Source organism: Equus caballus, chromosome 25, assembly GCF_041296265.1.
Source record: "Equus caballus isolate H_3958 breed thoroughbred chromosome 25, TB-T2T, whole genome shotgun sequence".
Classification (NCBI taxonomy): Eukaryota; Metazoa; Chordata; class Mammalia; order Perissodactyla; family Equidae; genus Equus; species Equus caballus.
This window is the reverse complement of record NC_091708.1, coordinates 43,232,611-43,254,422: the sequence shown is the minus strand read 5'-3', so window position 1 is coordinate 43,254,422 and position 21,812 is coordinate 43,232,611. Positions and strand designations below refer to the sequence as shown.

Genomic DNA, 21,812 nt, shown 5'->3' with positions numbered 1-21,812 from the left:
ATTGAGGAGACATTTGTTTGTAACATTATATGATTTTCAGGTATACATCATTGTATTTTTTTTTTTTAAAGATTTTATTTTTTCCTTTTTCTCCCCAAAGCCCCCCTGTACATAGTTGTGTATTCTTCGTTGTGGGTTCTTCTAGTCGTGGCATGTGGGATGCTGCCTCAGCGTGGTTCTATGAGCAGTGCCATGTCTGCGCCCAGGATTCGAACTAACGAAACACTGGGCCGCCTGCAGCGGAGCGCGCGAACTTAACCACTCAGCCACGGGGCCAGCCCCATTGTATTTTGACTTCTGTATACACTGCATCATGTTCACCGTCAAAAATCTAGTTGCCATCTGAAAATTGCTTTTTAAATTAGGTAACATTCACCATTTTCATAGAGGTGACATTTGGTCAGTAAATGGTACAACAGCAAAGATCCCTGCAAACAGGAAAAGGGACTAAAGACACTTTAGTGACTCTTTAAAGTGACTGATCAACAAGTTATTTAAGCGATATTTCATTATAAGACATCCGGGGCACACTAGACTTTGTTCCATCCCATATTAATAGTTTGTTGTCAAGAGGATTGACCAGTAACTGAACAGACCCTCATTGGTCTTGGCACAGTTCTATTCTTCTTGGAACTATTGCAAATTCTGGTTAGGGTGGGTTTTTTTTAACGTTCCCACAGCTACTTCCTTCTAGCCCCGGCACAGCTCTGTGGGGTCGGCAGGGGCACCTGGGAGCTGGCTGAGGAGCCAGTGTCGCAGAGTGGTGAAGGGCAGGACCAGAGGGTCAGGTTCCTAATCTCACTTCCCAGCTTTGTCACTTTGGGCAAGTGTGGACCTACCTAAGCCCCATTTTCTTCATGTGTAAACTTGAGATAATGACGGTATTCTTCTCATAAAGAGATTGGAGGATTGAGTTAAAAATGACCCAAAATACAAAAACAGGTGCACAGATCAATGGAACAGAATTGAAAGCCCAGAAATAAAACCACACATCTATGGACAGCTTATCTTTGACAAAGGAGCTGAGGGCATACAATGGAGAAAAGAAAGTCTTTTCAACAAATGGTGCTGGGAAAACTGGAAAGCCACATGTAAAAGAATGAAAATTGACCATTCTTTTTCACCATTCACCAAAATAAACTCAAAATGGATTAAAGACCTAAAGGTGAGACCTGAAACCATAAGGCTTCTGGAAGAAAACGTAGGCAGTACACTCTTTGACATCAGTATTAAAAGGATCTTTTCGGACACCATGCCTTCTCAGAGAAGGGAAACAATAGAAAGAATAAACAAATGGGACTTCATCAGATTAAAGAGCTTCTTCAAGGCAAATGAAAACAGGATTGAAACAAAAAAACAACCTACTAACTGGGAAAAAATATTTGCAAGTCATATATCTGACAAAGGCTTAATATCCATAATATATAAAGAACTCTCGCAACTCAACCGCAAAACATCAAACAACCCAATCAAAAAATGGGCTGGAGACATGAACAGACATTTCTCCAAAGAAGATATACTGATGGCCAATAGGCACGTGAAAAGATGCTCATCATCGCTGATCATCAGGGAAATGCAAATCAAAACTACACTAAGATATCACCTTACACCCGTTAGAATGACAAAAATATCTAAAACTAATAGTAACAAATGTTGGAGAGGTTGCGGAGAAAAAGGAACCCTCATACACTGCTGGTGGGAATGCAAACTGGTGCAGCTACTATGGAAAACAGTATGGAGATTCCTCAAAAAACTAAAAATAGAACTACCATACAATCCAGCCATCCCACTACTGGATATTTATCCAAAGAGCCTGAAGTCAGCAATCCCAAAAGTCCTGTGCACCCCAATGTTTATTGCAGTACTGTTTACAATAGCCAAGACGTGGAAGCAACCTAAGTGCCCATCAACAGACGAATGGATAAAGAAGATGTGGTACCTATATACAATGGAATACTACTCAGCTGCAAAACAGAACAAAATCATTCCATTTGCAATAACATGGATGGACCTTGAGAGAATTATGTTAAGTGAAATAAGCCAGCGAGAGAAAGATAATCTGTGTATGACTCCACTCATATGAGGAATTTAAAACTATGGACCAAGAACAGTTTAGTGGCTACCAGGGGAAAGGTGGGGTGGGGGGTGGGCACAAAGGGTGAAGTGGTGCACCTACAACATGACTGACAAACATTAATGTACAATTGAAATTTCACAAGATTGTAACCTATCAATAACTCAATAAAAAAATAATAATTAAAAAAAAAATGACCCAAAAGCCCCAACACAGGTATTGAAGGGTATTTTATTATTATTAGTAGTAGTAGTATTAGTATTGTCGTCAGTAAGTAGCAGATGTGGAATTAGAGCCCAGGCTCAGTGACATGGAGCCCACTACCCTCTTTGCTGTATCACAGTAAGTGGAACATTAGCATCTGTCTGCTCTCCAGAAATAAGAGCAAGCAGTAAAATTGCAAAATGAGATAGTAAAGGTTTGATCAAATCTGGTCTTTATTTACCCTCTTTCTGGGACCGGCTTTGGTTTCGCTGTTTGTCCCGTGAGCACAGAGGACTTCTCTCCCGGGAGCTGATTGTCAAGTGCATCTGCACCTCTCCGGGGAAGCTGTGGAAGGGCGCAGAGCCCTCCTGAAGGACGTTCCTCCACAGAAGGAGCAGAGCAGCTGCGGTTCCCACTGCTCCTTCAGGAACAAGCCACAGCCGTTTTTTCAACATCTGCCCTTTGGTGGCCTTGCAGCATCAGTCTCCTTAAGCCTTTCCTCAGCTTGAGACCAGCCTGGAAGACTTGCTGAGACTGGAGGAGCCATTGTAAGATGTGGCTGGGAGGCGGGGCCCAGAGTCAGACAGACGTGGGTTTGAGTCCTTGCTTTTTGGTCGTTCTGCAACCTCGGGCAGATTATCTTCTCCCCGGCCTTGGTTTTCCCGTCTGTAAAATGAGGAGAACAAGAGTACCCATCTTGTAGGCTTGCTGTGAGGTTGAACTAAAATGAGGCATGAAGCGCTCTGCACACTACTGGGATGTAAGTTTGTCTCAGCCCCGAGCTCCTGCCCTGATGGATAGGAATGAGTAGGATGTTTTGATTTTTTTTTTTTTTTTAAAGATTGGCACTTGAGCTAACAACTGTTGCCAATCTTCTTTTTTTTCCTCTTCTTCTTCTCCCTAAAGACCCTCAGTACATAGTTGTATATTCTAGTCGTGAGTGCCTCTGGTTGTGGCATGTGGGACGCTGCCTCAGCATGGCCTGATGAGCAGTGCCATGTCCGCACCCAGGATCCAAGCCAGCAAAACCTTGGACTGCCGAAGCAGAGCACGTGAACTCAACCACTTGGCCACGGGGCTGGCGCCTGTTTTGATATTTTTAGGGTTTGGAGGTCTTTTTTTTTTTTTTTTTAAAGATTTTATTTTATTTTTTTTCCTTTTTTTCCCCAAAGCCCCCCAGTACATAGTTGTATATTCTTCGTTGTGGGTCCTTCTAGTTGTGGCATGTGGGACGCTGCCTCAGCGTGGTTTGATGAGCAGTGCCATGTCCGTGTCCAGGATTCGAACCAACGAAACACTGGGCTGCCTGCAGCGGAATGCTGCAGCGGAGTGCACGAACTTAACCACTCAGCCATGGGGCCAGCCCCATGGAGGTCCTTTTTTTTTAAAAAAGAAAAATTGCTAAGCTCAATTGGGCTTTCACTGACACTAAAATAACTGGTCGATCTAGAAAACTAAATTCATCAGACTAGATTCTAGGTGTCGTGTCGATAAAAGCCTGACTTATTTGACCAAATTTAACTTTAACTCAAAGGACAAAGAAAAACTAAACTAAATTGCCTACATTATTAATTGTCACATAGATATGCAGCCTGAGAGAGTGTTTATGTGCATGATCCGTGTGAACAGTAACAAGAAGAAAGTAGATGCTGGATACAACTTTTCACTCTGTTTCTCTAAGACTAACAGTATGTCTTAATTGCTGTTCTCCCTTTGGGCAGTTCTCTCTAGCATGCAAACCAGGGCTGGGCAGATGACCGTGGATGCAGGAGATGCACCTTTTACACGTAGAGCCAGATGCCGCATTATAATACCTCTCCTCACCCAGCTTGGTTGAAGTCCGTTGTAAATGTCCCTTTGACACATACATTTTTGGACTTCTGTGAACAGAAAGAAAGCGAGTGAAGCATCTGTAAAATGTATATTTCATATTTAGGTATATAAAATATATATAGCTACGTCTGGGTGTGTGAATGTTCACCCACCTACAAAGAGAATAAATTTGATCTTTCAACTTTACTGGGAAGCACTCAAGGTTCTAGGGACCGTGGGGGTAAAACTCAGCTTGGCAGTAAAGTGATTAAAACAAAATCCTCCCATTTAGTTTAAAAATATCTTAGAATTTAGCAATATCAAGACATGATTAAAAAAAAAAAGCCACCCTCCCCCACCACTGCTACCACCTAAAACTTGTTACAACAGAACAATCTGGCCTAGTTGTCTTATACTCATCTGTTGCTTCTTGATAGGTATGAAATTTTCGTCTTCAAAGCATGTACACGCCCAAACATGTTTTTCCTGCAAGTTTTTTTGTCCCATGAAATACGCCTGTCAAGTTATCCTAACAAAAAACTGTCACTGGCGCCGTGATATGTTAAAAGATCACTAGCCCATTGCTTGGTGCTTTGCGATTGTCTGTTTTCCCCAAAATCAATAGGGTCTCACAGACAAAGGGGTACTGAGTGCATGTAGGCTGTGGGAGATATGTTCTTCTAGATTCCCTGTGGCCCGCTAGTTGCAGGTTAGCTTCATTACCCAGTACTGAATCTGTGCATCTTGGAGGGTGGGAGAGCCAGGCGGGGGGATCTTCACATGCCCTCTGGGGTCTGACCCACGCTCATTATGGGAGCATTTCACCTGTCTGGGGCTGCGATGGTGCTGCCTAACTCTGCCCCCTCTGTCTTCAGTTTAGATTTAGACTATCCTCCCCAGAAGACACCCGGAAAATACTGCATTCATTCTCAGGAGGGGAAATTTTAAAATAAAGTATTTCTGGAAGTGGGGGTCGGGGGATAAGACTTGCTTTTCCCTAAGTGTATTATGTTTTCTGCCATTGACTTTTTCTTATATTTTACTAAAACTGACCTCATCGTTTCAAATGTGTGAACCTCGTTTTATCACCTTTTTTCTACGTATTTCGCTTGTATACACATTCATATATATATATATGTGTGTGTATATAATTTCCTTTTTTTTTTTTTTTTTTTGGTTGGGAAGAAAAGATGCCTCATTTTGAAACCTAAAGGGGGGAATAAGAAAAGCCCTTTGTAATATATTGCCATATTATCACTAAATCCCCTGACAGTTGTGACACAGAAGCAAGTCACCTGTCACTTAAGCTTGAGGTCTCTTTAATTTTCTCCTGGAATTCGCACCAGGCTGTCTTTAATTTGAGGCCTTTATTGGAATTCTGAAACCTCTCTGCCTCCCTGGCTCTCAGATCTATTCTGAGAGCTGTTACAGAATGTATACAATAACCAACAGAGGGATTCGAGAGGGCTGGAGCTCTGTTTATTTAACACTCTAGAGGGATTTTTGTGCTTATTCGGTCCTGGCTGCCCGGCTTTCAATATCGCTTTGACAACCATTCTGCCCTTCTCATTAATTTTAAACAGTTAAAACACAGGAAAAAGAGGAAAAAGTTTTCATTATTAAAGTGCTTTACTTTTTAATAACAGAGGATTCTGTCCGCCAGGGGAAAGGGCATCCTCGCTAATTTCACATTCATATTAAAAAAAACGCAAGGAGGGTGACAGTTGTGCTGCTGAGGTGGCTTAACGAAAGGAGGGCAGCAAAAAAAAAAAAGTTTGCATTTTACATCAGTTAAGAGGGTAGAAAAAAATCCTGGTTAATGACAATAGCAAATGTCCACTTTCGTAACACAGCTCCTGAGTGACTTTTCTCTTGACATTTGAGTGGATAAAACCCTTAGGGGGACCATGTACTGTGAAATCAGCTAGACTGTCATCAACCAAACAGGTAGCAGGAATGATTTGACTAAACTAAAAACATTTTCAGGTTGTTAAGTCTCTATTAATACAGAGACGGATGTCGATCCAGAGAATGAGGCTTTTCTTCTCTCCTCTTTGTTCTTCCTCTGGCAGCTTTAAAAGTGAAAGAGACTCAGGAGCCTAGGTTAGGTGTGGTCAGCCAGACACAAGCGTGTGTATCCTGTCCGCCACAGGGCTGAAGGAAGACTGAACTGGGTCTCACACTGGCTTTTTCTTGGTTACCCACGTCAGGAGGTAGGGGTGGGATAGCAGCTTAATAGCATCATTCAAAGAATCAACATCTTTGGGGAGGCATATTAGCCAAATTGGGTTGGAGAATCTGTGTTCTGTTGGATCTCAGTTTCACATTCAATAGAGAGCATTCATGTTTGTTTTAAGATATAAGAAACAAAAACCTCTCATTTTTAGGGGGAAATAAAGAAAGGAAATCTTTTCTGTGGGATTGTTAAAGGATGAAAAGAAAATAATTTTTTATTTTATTAACATTTTCCGTCTGTAGGGAGGGTCTTTCAGTGCATACAGATGTTACTTCTTGCAGAGGCGCGGTTTGCTGCAAAGATACATGCCATCTTTGAATGTGGTTTGCTGGAACAGCCCACTCCTTAAAAGGTTCCTGGAAACTCAGCACAGTGGTTCTGGGCTGAATGAATGAATCAGAAACAGTAAAGTCTGACCCTCCGGAGGAATGAGGAAGCATACTCTGAAATTCAAGGATTGGCCTTGCTTTAGGCAGGTCACTGGGATGCTCCTAGAGGAACTACCAGTGTCCACCGATGAGTGGAGGGGAGGGGAGAAGACTCAAGGCCTAAGTAGGTGATAGAAGATTCATTTGAAAACTGCTTATGTTCAATGATGCTTTAAATACCTGAATTGGACTTGGAAAATTTCAAAGTGTCTCCAGTGGTCTTTCATTTTGAACATGAGTGAAGAAGAGTAAGTGAATAAATAAATAGACCTGATCTGCTCCCTCACAAAGCCGTCTTCATCTTTGCTTGACTTTCACATCTTTATAGCTCCCTTTTTTTTCCCTAGTAATATTGAAAGGATTACCCTTGTTGGCCCCTAGGTGGTTACTGTGTGATTTTACTGTTATTAAATCTATTATAAACTGCTTCATTATTCCTGACTCTGACTCTGTCTCTCCTGTAATCCTTCCGTCACCCTCCCAGAAATCCCGTGCCGTTGGCCCCCAGGAAATTCGAGAGCGAGCCACGGTCTTGCAGACGGTATTTGAAGATTACGTGCACTCCAATGAGAGGAGGGTCTCCGGGGCAAAGAAAGGTGGGTCGATTTCTTAGGTGATTGTGGATGGATAGCGCGGCAGGGCATCCTGGCCACCTCCGCCGCACACCCCAGCCGGGCTGAGAGGCCAGCCAGGCGTCTCTGCTCACCAGCAAAAGCCTGCAATCTCCCTAATTCTGCAGGGTTTGGAAGCAGGCGCGGAAGGCTTTAAAGTGATATTAAATGTTAATTTCATCCTTCCCCGTGTTTTGCACAAATGAGGCTTTATCTTGGCTTAATCAGGACTAGGGCTTTGACCCACAACTTGGATCTCAGGGATCTGTTTTTCTCAGTCTTTGAAAACCGGATGGAAGACAGATGACGTGTCAGTAGAAATAGTTGTAGAGATGGAAATTAGAGATGAAGGTAAGGGCTGGAAATCACTAGACCCTATGCAGTTCCTGTTTGAAAGTACAAAGAAAAATGAGCAAGAAGACTGCTGAGAAGGGCCACAGACCATGAACCCAATTCCTAGGAAGTTTACAAAAGATTAGGTATTAATTTAATATTCAGGCCCTTTATAAGATAAATTGGCTCCTGGGATCACCAAGCATTAGGTGTGGACTCAACAGTTCACTTTGAGCACTGAGCAGAGCACGGGGGAAGGGAGCTTGGAATGGCTGGTGTCTTTCATGGTGGAAGGTTGTGTGTCTTGGCTGGTGACTCTCACGTGTGCTAAGGAGACTTACTCCATGTCGGGGAATCCACAGTTCCTTTTAATAGTTACCTGCAATTTTGAAAAGAATGCCAGGCTGGCTTACCAATATATGAACACTATAGCATCCTTTCTTTTCTTCTTTTTATAAATTGAAGTTTTTCTTAAATCATTCATTTAACAAATATTTATTGAATTGGGCACTGTTCTAGGTGCTTGGGATACATTAGAGATCAAAACAGACCAACATCCTTACCTTTCTGACATTCTAGTGGAGGATCAGGTAAGGGAGACGAAGAGCATTTTAAAGATGGGCACCTGAGCTAATAACTATTGCCAATCTTTTCTTTTTTCTTTTTCTCCCCAAATCCCCCAGTACATAGTTGTATATTTTAGTTGTAGGTCCTTCTAGTTGTGGCATGTGGGACGCCGCCTCAGCATGGCCTGATGAGCAGTGCCATGTCTGCGCCCGGTATCCAAACTGGCAAAACCCTGGGCCACCGAAGCAGAGCACACGAACTTAACCACTTGGCCACAGGGCCGACCTCCTGAAGAGCATTTTAAATAGGGGGTCAGAGTGAGTCCTATTGTGAAGGTGACACATGAGCAAAAGCCCAAAGAGGGATCAGCCACATGGCTCTGACAGAAGGGCATTCCAGGCAGGGGGAACAGAGGAGCACAGGAACTCAAGGTGAACAGTGTGGCTGGAAGGAGCGAGGTCAGCAGAGGCCGGGCTGGGAGGCTATCGGAGGACTCTGGGTTACCCTGAATGAGATGAGAGCTGTTGGAGGCTTGGAGCAGGGATGTGGTGTGGTCTGACAGAGGTCTGAAAAGATCACTGGGCTGCCGTGTGAGAATACACTAGGAGCAAGGGAGAAAGCTGGGAGACTGGTTACAGGGCAATTGTGGTCATCAGGAAATAGAGGACAAAGATGAGTTAGTAGTCAGCAGATAGTTTTGAGTACCTGTTATATACTTTAGCACATTACGAAAGCGGTCCTTGGTTGTTGCCACAACTCTGGAACAAATCAGAACTACACAAGATGAAAGATGAAGTCCCAGTAGTTGCCCCGTAACCACTGATGGATGATTAGTGTGTATCCTTCTAGATGGGTTTCCAGTAATATCCTGTCCTAGCTTTTCTCTAAAGTGAATTCAACAATTCTTAAGAGTTTTCCTAAAAACCTGTCTTTAGAGAAGTACTGGAACGTGCCTCTCAAGAAGAATAGAACATTTGTCACAGTGTGACTTTACAGAATTTGGTCATTTGTTGAAAGTTAGGCATACTCAGCTTGCTGTGTGATATGTAACTAGGGGTTGTGCTGCAGAATTTCAGCGTTAATAACAAAGCTGCAGTGAAAAAAATCAAAGCCACACCGTCATCTTCGATTTTGATGTCAGAGGTATTTTGGATATGCTAGTGAGACTTCAGCTGTTTCAGGGTGTGTGGGTCATCGGAGTAAAAGTTACAGTAAGTAAGCCTTAGGGAATGTGGTTTTGTGTTCTCTCTCATCATCATCATCATTGAACTTGTTAATACCAAGAAACAAGCAGAGTTGCTTGTCTTCTGTTTAAAAGGATATTGGAGTGGCGCCCCTCCCCAACGTTTATGTACCAAGAAGGAAGTAAATGTATCACTTTTCTTATCTGCTAATTGATTTCTACACCAGATTGATGCTGGCCTGGGAGGAAACTGCCTCTCCTAGATGTCAGTCACCCCCACATCAGACATCAAGCTCTCCACCATTCTTTTCTCTCCTGTTACTTAGGATTGTGAGTTCTGGAGGTTTGGGGGGAATAAACACATAATTGCCACTGTAAAGATGTTGAATTCACAACAAGGGGACAGCCACTACACCCATAGGTTGATACTATCTTTTGCATTTCAATCTGCATATGCAAATTCCCCACGACTGACTTGCCTCCCTTTTATGCTATTGCAGAACCCACCTCATGAATAATTAACAGAGCAGCTGGGTTTTGCCTTTATGGCAGAAAACTAGTTGGAAACCGGGCCAAGTATGCATTTGTTTTCCTTTTTCCACTTTCTGACCCAGTCATTGTTAATAACCAGCATGTAATTGTTGTCAGTTTCCAGAAGCAGTTGCCCCGTTTTTCTCTCATTTCTTGCATCTTTTAGTTAGAGATTCAGGTGGTAAAAATTGTGGTAACATAAGTTTGAACTCTATACTCCTGAACAAAAATTTCAGAAAGTGGAGTCCTTTACCTGCAAATGACCACTGTTCCTGTAGTTTGGTCGTCTCCATCTTTGGGTCTCCCTGAAGAGCAGGGACTACATGTGTAGGAGTTATGCCTGGCTTGGAAGGGATGCTTCTCAAAGTCAAGAAAATCCAAATCATGGGTGACAACTGCTCCTCTCCCCTTAGTGTGATCAGTAGGCTGGGTACTTGGCCAAATGCTCTGACTTACAGGCTGCCTCCTTTCCCACTTCCTTTGGGTAGTTGTCACTGTTGATGTGTCAGGAGGAAGATGCCTGAGCCTTTACTCTGTACAGATGTGTGTTCTTCTGGGGGCCACAGTGGGATTAGAAGGAGCGAGGATTATCTGCACCTTCCAGGTTGGAGTTTTGCTCTTTTCTACCTCCTTGATCCATACCACTGTTCCTGATCAGATGTCCAAGAATAAATTTGATTTTATGAAAAAGGACAAAATTTCCAAGTAGGGTATTTTAAAGTAGATGTCCCTTAATTCATCTACCTTATGGCTGTGAAATAGGAATCAGCGACTACAAGAGTGCTCCATCTAATTGGTGTAGCTTCATCCATCATCCCAAATAAACGTCTGCTTTTATTACTTCTCTGCTTTCCGCTTGGCTTGGCCCCACAGCCCCTGTTCCTTCTACACATTCTTGACACTGCCAACATGAGCCACTTCCTGCCCCTTGGAAGGTCCTACAAACAGCTGCTGCTGCCTCTGAAATTCCTGCTTCTCTGTATTATCCAAACATGGGAGTCCATGCAAGTATGTGAGGACAACCAACTGTCGCTGTCCCCAGCGAGACAGGAGCCTTGAGGACAAGGAGGTTTAGTAAAAATATGCAGTGCGAAATGCTGCCTGACCAGTCGTCGAGGGAGAAAACACTTCTGCCATTTCTTGGCAAACTCATTATCCGTGTAAAGCTGTTAGTTGGGCACTACGTCTCTTGGGACAGAGGCCCTCCATCCTCGGCTCTTAGGAGTGCTGGAGAAAAGGAGGAAGAGGGCTGTGCGAGGTGGAAGCTGGGAGCTGGTTTGCTTAGGCGGAAGGGTGGTATGAACAAAAAGGTCTGGGCCAGCATTTGGGTAAGATTTTAAAGGTGCAAACTCTTTGGTTTGGTTTGGCTTGGCGTGATTTCAGTCTGCTTTTTTAGACCCAGAGTAAATGTTGGGGGTTGGGGGGAGAAAGGGAGGGAGAGGAGAGGGCCTGAGTCTCCTGGGCCGTGGTCCTTGTGTAGCTTTCCTCTCTGAGGACTTGAATATGTAGCTGTGTGTCTAGAAGCCTGGTGTCAGAACCCTCCAAACAGCACAGACCATTTGAAATGTTAAAGATTTTCCTTGAAAAAGATAGTCCCCAGTTATTAAAAAGGGGAATAAGCACAGATTTAAGAGAAAGGTGCAGAGGAGTTGCCTTGGTTATTATTTCTCTTCGATTGGGAAAAGGAGTTCACTTTGCTCAGTAAATAGAGCTTTGATGGATTCCCAGGATCCTTCCAGGAGCTGATCTGCTAAAATGACACTTTTTATTACTGTTCATAAACGCCAGTCTCCAGGTGCTGCTGGGATATTACGTTTAAGCTGTGGGCAAACTTGCCAGTCCAGTGGCTCAACAAGCGAGGGCGAGAGAGGCTGGTATTTAGTGCCTGCTTCCATCAGCCGGTGTGGCGCTGGGCTCTGGCTTCTCTGGCCGAAGAGCAGGGCTTGGGAGTCAAGTGAGCAGTGATGGGGATGGGGAGAGCTTTTCAGAACAGTCCCCTCCTGCCCTGCTGGAGTGAGAACAGGACAGACGCTTGAGTTTCATTGTTATGGCAAGATGCTCAAGGGCAACCAGGTGGAGGAAGATCCTCCCTCAAAGGAGTGCCGAGTTAAGGTGCAGCCACCACTCCACCCTCCTGGGACCAAGTCTGGCGTTTGTTTCCCTGGCCAGTGCTGGGATCTAGAAGAGGGACCTTTTCCTTAACTTTAAAATAGGACTGAGACTTTCATGATAGAATGTCTGATGAACATCTCTAAACTGTTGGCAATCCTCAAGGGATGACCTGTTTCATGGACTATTCTAGAAATTTAATAATTTTCTTGATCCGTTTTAAAAGTCTGTTTTCATCTCCTTTTTAACGCAGTCTTTGAATGGGTGAGAAGCACTGTGTCGGTCAATCCTGATTCTTGAGGAGGAATTTGGTGTTAAAATCACATGTGTACACGAAGAGCTGGTGTCAGTGACTCCTCTGCCTGAGGGAGCTGGAGGCAGGGCGTGTGGTGGAGGTTATTGTAGAAATAGGAACATACAGTAATAATAAACTTAATGACAGTCCTTTTGAATAAAGCCGTTTGAACCTTTTGAGTTTTGTAACATTTGCATGTGTAACTATTCAAAAAAGAAGTAAAATTTAATTAGGAAACGTTTTTCCTAATATAAAGGTCTAGTGATTTCATTTTTCATGAGAAAATATCGCATGTTGATCATGTCTTAGTTTCTTCATTCCTTGTCACTTTCATTCATTTATACAGCAAACATTTATCAAATGCCCGCTGTGTGCCAGGTACTGTACTAGGCTCCCAGGATATAATGGAGAAGAAAACAGGGCCCCTGCCCTCTAGGATTATTAAAGCGACCCAGTAAAATCTGAAATTATATTGGGTTTATTCTAGTGATAATTGAGGCCTATAGATTTTTTTTGGAGGAATTGAGAAGAATACACAAATACCGATTTTGATTGTTCGTGTGTGTGGTACCGTCCTGGCTGTGTGCCTGTCGTCGCCCGTCAAGATAAGCCATGCCAGGCAGCCCTGAGGCCGGGCAGCAGTGGCCTCACAGCCGCCGTCCCCCGCTTCTTGCAGCTCTGCAGTCCTTCATCCGAGCCTACGCAGCCTACCCCCGGGAGCTGAAGCACGTCTTCCACGTCCGCTCGCTCCACCTGGGGCACGTGGCGAAGAGCTTCGGGCTGAGAGATGCCCCCAGAAATCTTAGTGTCTCGGCTGTAACGAAGAGGAAAGCAAACCTGAAGAGGTAAGACTAGCTGAGTTTGTCCTGTGACAAGTGGCCCAAAGTCAGGCGGGTGGAGAGAGCCCCGTTCAGATTAGTGGCAGTGGGATCGCCTGGCAGGCTGCTGCGCACTCCCTGTAAACTCTTCCAACTTTGGTTTTTGTGGTAAATTATCATCAGTTTCTGCCCTTCTCTCAATATGGTAAGTGCTTCAAACAGGGAAAATACCCAATCTGAATGTTTTTAAGGCGCCTGCAGAAATTCAGTGGTGTCTTCTCGGGTCCAGACCTAGTGGGGTTATTGGAGCAGCAAGGTAAGCCTCTTGGGTTGTCTTCACTGCCCATCAGTGGAGTCACTTGAGACTTGCCAGACTCGGAGCTTCAGATGTGCTGTGGAGAGCCTCTGGGACTTGTAGGAAGACTTCTGGCGTGTTCCATGAAATGAGCCCTGGTGACGTACCCTGACCTGTGCGATGGGAGGGGCTGTGTGCAAGCCCCAGCTCTGCAGGCCAGGCTGGCCCCGGGGGCGTGGTTCGGACCTCCCAACCCTGCATGCTGCTCTCTTTGGTGCTGACGTGCGTCTCTATGCTGAGCACTTGTAGAGGCAAGTGCAGTGGACTCCTCTGCACCTCCTCTCACCTACCTCCCTGGAAAAGCCTGTTCAGAACTGTCTAGAGGTCCTAGTGAGAGGAGAGTCAGAGTGAGCAGTGTTGCCCTGCAGGTTGGGCACTGGGCTCTGTGTCCATCTTCATAATTTCGGGAGGTTCTGAGATGATTTCCCTCAGGAAATCCGTTTGTAAAAGGTTGTCTTTCTCTCCTCAAAGAAAGGGTGATCTCTTAGCACCAGACCCAGCCGCTCACAGGAACTAGAGTATTTTAAATACCACGAGCTGCTTTAAAGGGAATTTTGGGATGAATTGATGTTATTGCTTATGCAACGTGTGGGTGGGAAGGATACATTGAACAAATGTTTGGGGCACGAAGAACCCTTGAATGCTCTGGACAGTCACTTTGCATCGTATGTCCTTCTTTTTGCATGTTAATTATAAATGCCAACGTATACTTGCCCTGACTGGGAGAATCTGTAGGCAGTACCTACACGGTCCAGCACAGTGTCCGTCTTGTTCGTTCACTGAGAAGTGTTGATTACATCACCACCCTTGGTCAGGCCCAGTCTTTCTGGCGTGATGTGGCAGAAGGGGAAGGACTGCCCAGTGCAGGGAAGTGACCGTTGGGGCTGGAGTCGGGGCCTTGGACTTCACTGCCTGATGCGAGCTTGTGAGCTTCGGCCCATATCTTTGCTCCACTTCTCAGAGCCTCAATTCCCTCGACTACAAAAGGGAGAAGGAAGTCTGTGTTTTTAGCTACTTCACAAGATTGTTTTGAGAATCAAAATTAGGTGATACATGTTAATATGCCTTTTGAGCCATTAGGGGCCGTACAGGTGAAGTGCTTAGGACAGAGAGCTAGAAACCAGGTGAGTTAAGATTCTGGAATATTCAACTTGATCTCTCCAGGGACTTGGCATCTACAAGGTTCTTTTTAATGGATAAAATTTTGCCTAGTTCTAATTCCAGTTTTGGAATTTTTAAGATGCTTGGTTTTTGTATTAAATTCATACCTCTCGTATAGGACCATATTCTAGTATGTGCGAGGCAGCTGTTTCTCCACATGCTGCCATTCTGCATGCATGAGACCATGCCATGTGCCCGGGTGAGACCGAGCCATATGCAGCTCTGGTTTCCTGCAGGCAGTTTTGAGGTGCAGAGCGCTGCCTGCCTCTGCACACTACCTGTCCTGGGCAGGGCTGTAGCTGGACACTCCTCTGCCTGCGCTCTGCTGGAGCCAGCTTCTCCCAGAGGGAGAGGACGCCTCAGATCGGCTCCCAGACGTGACGGCTGTTCTGGGGTTTGGGGCTGCAGTGCTCCAGAGTTAGGTTCCTGTCTTTGGACTCGGGGTGGCTGGGATCCCTGCATGTTAACTTTGAGTATGTGACAACACCATGAGGCTTGCAGTCAGGTCTGAGAGTGACCTCCTAGAATCTGGAATGCTGACCATCTTGTCACCATCTCTAAAATGTTGACACTTTGGGAAGGTAAGAATAGACTTGCCAGATGGTTACTGGTGAAAAACACGGATTTTGTTGATTCCTCACCCCGTAAATAAATGCAATCCCAATATTTCATTGTCAGCAGATGATCTACCTTTATGACCGGGAATTTCATTAGCAAGTGTTAATCCAGATAGCAGCTCTTCAGACTGGGATGTCCTCAGCTCTTACCCAGATCCTGGAAAGCAGAGTGGCGAGGCAGGGAAGCAGTTGGGAGGGGGACTTGGAGCCAGCATTGTCCTTACCTTGAGAAGCCACTAGGGAGAGAGCAAGCCGCTGCCTCCTGCTTCAGCTGACCCTCGCTAGCAGATGGGCACCAGGACTCCTATACCCCTGTGAGCGGGGGATTTAACAGGGCTTTATTTAGGGAAGAATGGGCTGATTAGCCGATAAAGAGCATGTAAGATGGTATGGGGCAGCCTTTGATGTCTGGCTGGCGCGGCAGGGAGCCGGGTGGTGAGTGACAGCAGTGTGTCACAGGATTACTCCGCCCGTGACAATACCGCTCTCTGTTCTTGCCGTGTCGCCACTCTGTTACAGCCACTTTTTCCGTTGTTATGCCCTTCTTTTGAAGGCATTTCTCCCCACGCTCCTTACATCCTCCCACCCCACCCCTGCCTTGCAAACGCAGACGGGCACTCAAGGATACAGTAGCTACCTTTTTTTATTTGGGGAAATCTTGTCACTCCTGGAGGAAGAATGACTTTGCAGCTAATCTGCACAAGGACCGTATATAATTGTGGTCAGGGTAAGCGGCAGAGAAAACTGGGCGGATTTTCCACACCTCAGTCAGGGCTCAAGCAACTGCCAGTTGCTGTGTTTTGAGGACTGGAAAGAAAAGTCATTAAACCCCACAAAGTGTGGAGAGTTATGCTGTGGCCACAGTGATTGTTGGGAGCTGAGGCGTCTCCTCTGAAACCTGTCTGTCCAGAAAGAGAGTGCGTTCCTTCCGTTTTGTGTGGGTGGATAAAATAATAGCACCAAATTCTCTAAATTACGCTGCGTTCCATCTTATGGTGTTTAGAGTAATTACATGTTGTATGCAGACCTCTGATGTCTGCAAACCAAATCCATCAGGCCGTAAGTGACACCCTGTCTCACCTGTCACACGCCCGACATGGAGTTCACCCGATGTTAAAGGGGGCAGCAAGGGCGGGTTCGGTTAGGAGGCCGTTAGGCTTTTCCATGCCGTGACGAAGGGAATTCTCTCCCGTCTGTATGCCTTTATTCCTTTACTTGACCCCTTTCGGAGGAAGAAAATAAATAGTTAATGTCCCCAAATGAGAACTTAATCACCAGGTCTCTGTCTGCTTTTTCAGTCCTCAGTTCTGGAAGGGAACACTAACTGTCTTCCCCCTGCACACAGAAATACAGTCATAGTCACAAAAACTCTGCTGACACCTACACACAAACCTGTCAAGACAGCCCCCACCCCAAACCCTACATATGCATGTACACAGAGAGTTGGTGCTATTGGTAAAATATTGAATGGCCCCTTAGCAACATCCGTCACGAACACAGCATTTTCTTCCCGTGAAATGCAGCTCTTATTTTGAAGGTGTGTAGGTTCGGCAGTTCCTAAGAAGCCAAGGTAACATCCCTTCCAAAGTTCCCATCTTCCCAGGACATGCTGAGCCTCAGCACTGTCGGCTCTGAAAGAGCAGAGTTTGCCAGGCTGTCTGTCTGTCTATCTGGGCAGTCACACATTTGAGTAGAACGTGTCCAGGAGCACTGAGCAAGCATGCTATGGAGGGCTACGATTCCTCGTCTGTCTGACCCTCTGTGACGAAGGGTTCAAGAATGTAGAAACTAATGTGCCTTAAGGTCTTAGTGTTATTCTGACAATACAGAAGACAATATGAGCCGCCCTGTCTCGGTGAATGGTGTGCAATAACTATAAACAGCACTCCTTTTCCCCAAACACTTTAAAGATTTTATTTTTTCCTTTTTCTCCCCAAAACCCCCCGGTACATAGTTGCACATTCCTAGCTGTGGGTCCCTCTAGTTGTGGCATGTGGGACGCCCCCTCAGCGTGGCCTGACGAGCGGTGCCATGTCCGCTCCCGGGATCCGAACCGGTGAAACCCTGGGCTGCCACAGCGGAGCGCGCAAACTCAACCGCTCGGCCAGGGGGCCGGCCCCAATCCCCAAGCACTTTAGTTTGTAGCTGCCTAAGGCCGGTCTTACCTCTGGCTTCCGCCATCCGTGTCTCCCTCCTGTTGTTCTTAGTGCCTAGACACGTCTGAGATGTCTTCTTTATAAGTAATTCAGAATTTTGCTCCCTTGTTCTCAGCTCTATTCTTTTAAAATCAGTAGAGGATCAACAATCTGAATTGTTGACTATTCTTAAATACAGCTTTTTCTTTTCTTTTCTTTTAAAGATTTTAAGGTATGCCTTTTTTGGTGAGGAAGATTGGCCCTGAGCTAACATCTGTTGCCAATCTTCCTTTTTTTTTTTACGTTTTTTTTTCCCCTGCCCAAAGCCCCAGTATGTAGTTGTGTATCCTAGTTGTAAGTCATTCTAGTTCTTCTGTGGGGGATGCCACCACAATATGGCACGATGAGCAGTGTGTGGGTCCGTGCCCAGGATCTGAACTGGCGAACTCCAGGCCGCTGAAGCAGAGCACACAAACTTAATCACTTGGCCACGGGGCTAGCCCCTTAAATACAATTTCTTTTGTATAAATTTTCTCAAACCAGCCTAGCTAAAGTGTTACCTGGTAGTTCCTGATTTTATCAAGCAGCTAAACTATCTAAAATTAGGGATTTCTTATCCTTTACTACTTACTGGATCTCAGTGAAAATTAGGGATTTCTTATCCTTTACTACTCACTGGATCTGAGTGTGCTCAACAGGCAGGATCAGTAATCAAAGGGCACGTAGGGCTGGCTCCCCTGCATCTGGCGTCCTGCCAGAACCCCCACACACCCAGGCACCACAGAGCATCCTTAACCTCTCTTACTTCCAAAGTTGTAGGTAGAGCGTATTCTCTGAAGTAAGTACACATCCTCTTGCCAGACTTTTCTCATCTGAATTATCATAAATACTTTACCACTGAGGTTCAAATTAGAGATTTTGCAAAGCTCCGTTTTTGGGGCGTTTTTCATCTTTGAAGGCCTTTGCTATGTCACTCTCTGATTCTCACTCTCACTCATTCAATAATTGTTAGCAAATAAGAGTTACTATGCTGGGGGGCCAGCCCGGTGGCACAGCAGTGAAGTGCACACATTCCACTTCTTGGCGGCCCCAGGTTCGCCAGTTCGGATCTCAGGTGCGGACATGGCATCGCATGGCATGCCATGCTGTGGTAGGTGTCCCACGTATAAAGTAGAGGAAGATGGGCATGGATGTTAGCTCAGGGCCAGACTTCCTCAGCAAAAAGAGGAGGGTTGGCAGCAATTAGCTCAGGGCTAATCTTCCTCAAAAAAAAAAATGAGTTACTATGTTGAATGGTCCTCTAGTTTAAGAAGGTTACACCCCCCCCCCCCATCTACCTTGCCCCTCCCCTTGTTTCTTAAACGCCAACTATGGGAGTGTTGCATGGTCATTAAGAGTCTGAGTTCGATTCACACAGGCATCCAGATTGAATTACTTATCGTCTATGTTCCCTTGGACAAGCAACTCAGCCTCTCTGTGCCACTGTCCCCTTGCCTCTCAGATGAGGGTGTTGGGGCCACACAGTGTTGTCGTGGGGGTCAAACCAGATGATGAGTGTGAAGCATTGACCCAGCGTCTGGAACGCGACTGCCTGGGAGACTTGTTGAGAATGATGACGTGGACAGTCATGCTGGTTCCTCCCCGGGCCTGCATCACACTTACAAGTACCCCTGAAACAGAGCATGAAAGTGTAGTTAGTTGTCAACCTTGTAGCACCCTTGAACTTTTCTTTTCAGGAACAACCTTGAAAACATGGAACAGGTTCCCTCCAAGACTAGCATTAAGAAGCTGCAGCTGCATCTCCCTATAAAGCAATATTCTCATCGCTAGAAGCAGCTTGCCTGCCAATTTTTATGTGGCATTTACAACCTCCCTAATATCACTTAATTAGCTGAAGGCAAACCTGGAATCTTGCCCACTGTGAAAATTTACTCGATTTCAAAGAGCCAATTATCATTCTATAAAAAGACAGATTGGCCACCGTGAGATCACAGGCTGGACAGAGCCACACGTGGAGTCGTGGGGATGTCTCCTTGTAAACCCACTGCGCGGGACTCCGTTCTCTTCTTCCTCCATCTTTGAGCAGTGTTCCACACTCTTGATCCCTCTGGCCTCCTTGAATCAGTTTTCCCTTAGCTTCCCAAACCCTGTCTTCATGAAGGGCAGCTCTTGGTCCTTCAGCTTCATCCGAACTTCCAGAACAGTCTGCTGCTGAGTGTGCTGTGGCCGTCCTGCTCCCCTCCAGCCTGGGCTCCACAGGCAGCAGATCCTTACACCCCCACCCATGTCACCCTCGCTTCAGAGCGTCCAGTGATGTCTCGTTACAGGAACGATGAGAACAAATGACCACAGCAAGCCGCTCCATCCAAGGCCTGCTGCCCCCTCCGCCTCCCCTGGCACCCTCGCTTCAGAGCGTCCAGTGATGTCTCGTTACAGGAACGATGAGAACAAATGACCACAGCAAGCCGCTCCATCCAAGGCCTGCTGCCCCCTCCGCCTCCCCTGGCAGCCCCGCTTTCCCCGTGCTCAGGGCCTTTCCCGAGTGTGCCGTGGGCCAGGGCCTCTTCCCACTCCTCTCCATCTTCAGAGCCCCGTCCCTTCTGTGAGGACATCTTCTCTGACTCACCTGCCCAGCGGACACCCCGCCTGCTCCCCTCACCTACCCTGCCTTCTCGACAGTCTCACGTCAGCGTGTCTTTGTGGTTCGTGTCTGTCTGTCCTCTCGAGCGGAGCTCAGGGTGGAAACCCGGTCTGGTTTTCTCATTGCATTCCCAGCACCTTCCATGGTCCCTGAGACACAGCAGGTGCTCAGGAAATATTTTTGAATGTATGAATGAAAACTGAAAGCATTCTTTAATTCTAAGAGGAAGAGCATAAAGGGAAAGAAAGAAAAAAACCAGATTGTTCTAACATGAAAAAGAGATAAATGCCTCTTAATTGTTGAGTGAATCCAGCAAACAACAAATCCTGCCAGGTGGGGTGCTTGCCTTTCAGAGCCTCCGTTCCACTCATCAGTCCCAGAAGGATCGAGCCTCTCGTCACTTTCCCTGATTTCACAGATGGAAGCGGCATGGGGATCAGCCCACAGAAGGTAGAGATGAATGGGGCAGGATCGAGGTCCCCACCCCACCTAGGCAAGGCCAGAGCAGAGGTCCAGAGGGAGGCTCAGATCTCTCGACCTCAGTCCCAAGAACGGAAGGAAACAGCTAGGACCACTCGTAGTAGCTGTGAGGACAGATGTGCATGTCCTGTGGAGCTGAGGAGCAGAATTACCCGACATTTGCCCAGGCCCCAGCCTAGGAGACCTTGGTTCAGTAGAGTCTGACGTCAGGAAGAGCAAGATGAAGGTGATCGTGAACTTGGCTGCCGAGTCTCAAAAATCCAGAGCCAGGTTCACACTCTGGGAACCCGAAAGTGTGGTCCTGGGAGCAGGTGCTGGGGTGCTTTTCTTAACACAGGAGCGCAGTACGGTGCTGGCTCAGTGTACCTGTGGTTTAACGACGAGCTCGGATTAGTTAATATTTTAATGGAGAACCTGAGTGAGCTGCACAGATTGTAGACAAGAGCGTATTCTACTGGCCTCTCTGTCAAGGGAGACAAGGGTTGACTTTGAAGTCCACAGTGGATTATCTCTTTAGGACATTTATACTGAGGTGAAGTGTCCAGACCAGGACAAGGACAGGAGAAGCGCTGAGGAAGGTGGCTGGGTCTCTTCTTGGTGCAGAACACCCGGCACAGAGTAGTCAGTCACTCAGGGACGGTGTGTCAGATGAGCTCCTTGTTGGTTATTGAGTTCACCCCGTTGCGTTCACAGGCAGCTCCAGAAGGGCTGCACCATGTGGGCTCACGCCCCGGTGGAGAGCTGCCCCTTTTGCCTCCCAGCACATCCGGTTTTAATTCCCTTCCCTTCCCTCCGCGGTCAGGTGCTGTGGGCCCTGCCTTTCAGGGCTCTGGTTTAATTACAGCTGTGCGCATGCAGCTTTTTACATTTGGCCTTTTGCTCCTACCACGATTTTTTTCTGTGTGACACCATGCAATTACCAGCTCTCTGCCTCCTCGTGGAATAAACACACCCTCATCCCCACCCGGCTAATGAGGCGATTAGAGGGATTTCACGGTGACCCTGCGCTTCCTCCGCACCTGGGTCACCTGCAGACAGCGGGAACCGCAGGGTGTGCTTTCAGTCAAGCAGTCAGGGCTGACAACAAAGAACAGGAACCCAGCCAGCCTCTCCTGGGAGGATGCTAGAGACGGTCACATTTGCTGTTGGAGCCTTCCAAGCGCTGGAATTAGAAGATGTGGCTGGCCAGGACGAATCGGCAGACACCAGATGAGGCTGCATG

General features: G+C 46.3%; 1 protein-coding gene across 11 annotated transcripts in view; it reads left to right on the top strand.

Moving 5' to 3' along the window:
• DDX31 (DEAD-box helicase 31) overlaps positions 1-21,812 on the top strand; it is a 73,574-nt gene that overhangs the window by 42,105 nt on the left and 9,657 nt on the right. For 6 of the 11 annotated variants that reach the window (XR_002803979.2, XR_011432716.1, XM_005605899.4 and 3 more), the window contains 2 exons: positions 7,239-7,350; positions 13,060-13,228. Coding sequence is in view for 9 of the 11 variants with exons in the window: in XM_005605899.4 (XP_005605956.2) it covers positions 7,239-7,350; positions 13,060-13,228 (281 nt within the window). In the remaining 2 variants the exon portion in view is untranslated. The remainder of the gene's footprint in view (positions 1-7,238; positions 7,351-13,059; positions 13,229-21,812) is intronic. The other 5 variants (XM_070251983.1, XM_023629211.2, XM_070251981.1 and 2 more) reach the window with 1 other exon arrangement.